The 4719-nt window shown below is 50.7% G+C and overlaps 2 protein-coding genes across 2 annotated transcripts in view; one reads left to right on the top strand and one right to left on the bottom strand.

Annotated features, from left to right (window-relative positions):
* Positions 1-4719, bottom strand: part of RPA2 (replication protein A2) — a 36137-nt gene that overhangs the window by 26306 nt on the left and 5112 nt on the right. The window contains exon 2 of the mRNA XM_015557260.1: positions 361-367. The gene's annotated coding sequence lies outside the window, so the exon portion shown is untranslated. The remainder of the gene's footprint in view (positions 1-360; positions 368-4719) is intronic.
* Positions 773-4719, top strand: part of SMPDL3B (sphingomyelin phosphodiesterase acid like 3B) — a gene marked incomplete at its 3' end in the record, with an annotated part of 19404 nt that continues 15457 nt past the window's right edge. Inside the window, exons 1-2 of the mRNA XM_006777632.2 lie at positions 773-808; positions 1913-2197. Of these exons, the coding sequence (XP_006777695.1) occupies positions 2137-2197 (61 nt within the window). The remainder of the gene's footprint in view (positions 809-1912; positions 2198-4719) is intronic.

The following is a 4719-nucleotide window of genomic DNA, read 5'->3' as shown; positions in this document are numbered from 1 at the left end:
ATCATAAGAGTTTAACACGTAGCATTTTTTTTTTCTTTTTCTAGGGGCTTTCCAACCGCTTTATTTACTTTATTTTTTGGTTAATCCTCCCCCGATAATATTTTTTCATTGATCTTTTAGAGAGAGTCGGAGAGAGGGAAAGACAGAGAAACATCATTCATCTATTGGTTGCCTCCTGCACCTGCTTTGACCAGGGTCAGGGCGGGGGAGGAGCCTGCAACCAAAGTACGTGCCCTTGGCGGGAACTGAACCCAGGACCCTATGGTGCGCAGGCTGACGCTCTATCCACTGAGCCAAACCGGCTAGGGTCCTTCCAACCACTTTAGATATGTAGCTCATATAATCTTCATAAACCCTGACATAGGTGCTATTGTTCATTTCCACTTTACCCAGGAGGAAACGAAGGAGCAGACTATGTCACCGGCAATAGGATGTGGCAGAGCCAAAACTGAACTCGGTTCTTGTCTTCTTGAAGGAGAGATTTCAATCAAGAGACGAAGTGTAGAAAAGCAAGCATGAATGTACTGACCGCAGCAAAAATACATTTAGGAAGTGAAACAAGGAAGAACGTAGAGCCCAGTTAGTGTGGCTCAGTGGTTGGGCGTGGACCTATGAATCAGAAGGTCAAAATTCAATTCCCAGGGGGGCGTGAAACCCAACAACCAATGAGTCTGGGCTGCCTGTCACTACTTGAGCCAATTCCGCAAAGACAGGGTTGAATGATATACGAGCATTTACTCCAAACTGCCAGCAGGTCATCCACAAAAATCTGCTCTGCAGCCCCCCATAAGCCAGCTGCTTATATAAGGTAGGACAAAGATTCCATGGGGAAGCAGGGATTTTAGGCTTGGAGCGGGAGGCTATGTGGTTTTAGGGGGTTAGCCCAGGATGAGCTGCCGCTGCCCATTGCTCCCCTGGTTGCAAGTCTCATGGGGCCCTCGAAGTTTAGGAGATACATGCCTGTGGGGGAAGGGGAAGGGAAGGAGTGGCATGGGGATTAAAGGCTGGGTGTTGTAATGTAGCCCTCGAATCACAGAAGGATGCCTCAAGAAGTCGAATTAAAGAGTCACATTTATTGAAATCCGGGACTATGAGGGGCCATTCCCCAAATCTCATAGTGATAAGATGGTGGCAAAACCAGATTTATATAGGCAAAGATCACAAAGGTATTGATTACATCTCAAGGTTTTGAATGAGGAACCAGGTTTGCAAAAAAACAGTTTACAGCCAGAACTGGTTTGGCTCAGTGGATAGAGCGTCCGCCTGCGGACTCAAGGGTCCCGGGTCGGATTCTGGTCAAGGGCATGTACCTTGGTTGCGGGCACATACCCAGTGGGGGGCGTGCAGGAGGCAGCTGATCGATGTTTCTCTCCACTGATGTTTCTAACTCTCTATCTCTCTCCCTTCCTCTCTGTAAAAAATCAATAAAAGATTTAGATAATTCAGAAAATCAAAATAACTTTTCTATTGCTAAACAAAGCAAATAAGTACAGAAGCCAAACAGCAGGGTTAAAGTTAAACTCTAGTTTCTACCTGAGATGATTGCTACCATACTTCATGGGCATTTAGGTCCTGGGGGAGGACCAATAGATTATTTATCAGCTTTATGCTGATGTCCCAAAATGAGGTTTATTCTCTTAATTTGTCTCTCCTTGGGTGTGGTTGGCAAATGGCACTAACTGGATTTCTGCTGTCTGTCCCCCTGAGTAGTACGATTTAAGCTATTTACCCTCTGGCTGGGGAGAAGTGCAAAGACACCAAAGTGTCCTTGGTTTAGGGAAGAAAGCATTTAATAGGTGGCTGCAAACTGCTATTTACCCATCTGTCTTTGTTCCCCTATTCCACATGTTTTGGAATTTCCTAGCTTCTTACTAGCCTATAACCGTGGGATGGGTGCTGCTTTCTCTTTCAGAATCCAAAGGTCTGGCTGGCGTAGCACCTCGGGTACACCCAGTTCACACCCTGCTGGGCAAAGGAGGAAAAGCCAGGGGCGCTTTCGATGACTGGAAACACCAGGTAGTAGGACAGGAAGCTCTGCTCAGGCCAGCAGCCACCATTGCCTACTGAGGAAGCCTGTGGCTTGAACCACAGCTCCTGGAAAATCCCCCATACCCTGTGACGACACAAGCCCCAGGGATGAGCCTGCTCAAGCTGCTGCTTCTCCTGGCCCACTGGGGAGTCGCCAGGGCTGGACCAGGTAGGCTCTGCCAATGCCTCTGATGTCTTCGTCCTGTATTATGAACTCAGTGTTTCCCGGAAAGGGGACCTGGCCCTGAGAGGGTCTGCCACGGGACAGCAGTAGTGTGTGGGTTTTTGACTTCTGCAGGAAAAATTTCACAACCGGAGTCCAGGTGAATTTTAAAGGGTATTTATTAAAGCTGGGGACAAGGAAACAAGGAAGGGCGGGGGAAACGAGCCTCGGCTGGGCTGCTTTGGCTAAGAAGTCAGAAAAAGGGGGCCTTGGGCACAGGTTCAGGTTTGTCTGGGACGAACTGCCGCTGCCCTGGCTGCAAGCCTCGCGGAGTCCCTTGCCCTTCAGGAGGTGCAGGCCTGTGGAGGTGGGCGGGGGTGGGGGAGGCTCAGTGTGCTCCTGGGAGGGAAAGCTGGTGCAGGACCTTCGTTCTGAGGGGTTTTAAAGGCTAGGCACTGAGGGGCGGTCTTAGGTGATGTACCTGAATGCAGTTTATTCTCTTCACTTTATCTGTCCTTAGGTATGGTTGGCAAGTGGCACTAAGTGGATTTCTGTTATGTCTCCCCGAGTAGGGTGATTTAAGCCAATCGTTTATTGTTAAGTGTCCTTGGTTTGGGGAAGATAGGGTTTACTAGATGGCTGCAAACTGCTTGGCATGTAGATTTTCTAGATGGCAGTTTACTGTCTGTTTTCCTGTCTTGCTTGTCCTGGCTTACGGGCCTGTCTCATCAGGATCGGAGTTGCTGCAAGCTGCTCACAGGAAGCTGGAAGTGCTGCTAAAAATAGCAAGGCACGGAGCTGGGCAGGGAGGCCCTGAGAGAGTTAGTATGCGGGGTGTAGTGGGGAGGCTGCCGTCTGAGCCTGAACGTTATACTGGAGGCTGGAGGCGACAGCTGGCCAGGGAGCGACAGCTGGCCAGGGGAGGGACACCGACCTTGCTAAGAGGTAAAGTGGAGACATAAGACCCGGCCCGCTGGTAGAGGAAGAAGGTGGCAGGAGATGGTGAACTCACTGAACAAATATTGGTTGAGGGTTTGCCATGTACCATGAGCTATTCCAGGAACCGGAAAAGAAAGGAAAACAAGCAAAGCCCCCAGGTCTCCCAAAGCATCCCTTCACCTGGAAAGAAGCAACCCCAAAGACATGTATGTGTACATGCATAGTATTCCCGGAGATGACAGTGTGATGGGAAATAACCAAGCAGAATACAGCGGGTTCCTGTGGGGTGGCCAGAGCAGAGCCGTCGAATAAAGTGGCATTTGAGCAGGGAGCTGAGGCAGTGAGACAAAGAGCCATGTGGACAGCTGGAGAAGAACATTCCAGTAAGAGGAAGGACAGTGCATAGGCCCTGAGCCGAACATGCAGGTGATGTGTGTGAGGATGAGCGAGGAAGCCAGCGTGGTGGGAGCAGAGTGGACACGGAGGGTGGTAGAGATGAGGGCAGGGAAGCACAGGGGTGGGGTGAGGCTTGGCACCAGCTCATGTATAAACTTGCAGACGATTGAAGGCGTCGGAGTGAAATGGAACGCCATCAGAGGGTTTCAGGCAGAGCTGTGATGTGATCCGACATGTAAACGTTTAAAAGGAGCCTCGGGCTGTTCTGAGGAGAGGCAGTAAGGACAGGAAGGCAGGGGAACCAACTCGTGTCTGTCTGCCTGGGACTTTCCTAATTTTGCTACTTAACGTTTGGCGCCCTGGACACTCCTGCAGTCCTGGGCAACGCGGAATGGTTGGTCACCCTAGGAAAGGAGAAGCAGCCAAACCAGGGGGAAGCGACTGCCATCATCGAGTGAGAGGGGAGGGCGGCTCAGCCTGGGGTGTTGGGCCGGAGGTGGTGGGAGATGGTCTGTTTCTGAACAAGACTTGCTGACAGATAGCGGGTGTGAGAGAGGAGGGGGCTCCAACTGGAAGGACAGAGGTGTCATTCCCTGATATGAGGGAGGAGGAGACGGCAGTTTGACTGGGGATACGTCCAGTCTGAGATGCCTGTTACAGGGCTACATTTCCATGCAGTTCGAGGGGAGTCAGTGGGAGGGCGGGACCTGTAGTTTTCCTCCGGATTCTCGCCGCCCTTCTCTGGAGTCCTTTGCATGAAACCTTAGCGATGATCCAGCACCCTTTCTGCAGCTGCAGAAATTGAGGCCAAGAGGAAGGACCGGCACAGGGTTCTGCTCCTCGCTTGTCCCTGTGAAGCTAGCTCAGTCCTGGTCAGTCCTCTGGTCATCCACTTCCTCAGACCCTACTCAGGAGCAGCTGAGCGCCTGGGCAAAACAGTCAAGCACTAAGGACAATGTCCAAGAAGAGCTAACATTTGTTTACTGAGCAGTTACGATGGGCCATGCTGGGCCATGCTTGTGCTAGGTGCTTGATATATGCTGTCTTTGTTGTTGTTGTTAAACCTCACCTGAGGATATATATATATTTTTTTAAATAAATCTTTATTGTTCAGATTATTACAGTTGTTCCTCTCACCCCCCATAGCTCCCCCCAACCCAGTTCCCACCCCACCCTCTGCCCTTACCACCCCC

Source organism: Myotis davidii, unplaced genomic scaffold (assembly GCF_000327345.1).
Source record: "Myotis davidii unplaced genomic scaffold, ASM32734v1 scaffold149, whole genome shotgun sequence".
In the NCBI taxonomy this organism is placed as follows: Eukaryota; Metazoa; Chordata; class Mammalia; order Chiroptera; family Vespertilionidae; genus Myotis; species Myotis davidii.
This window is presented reverse-complemented; position numbering and strand designations above follow the sequence as displayed.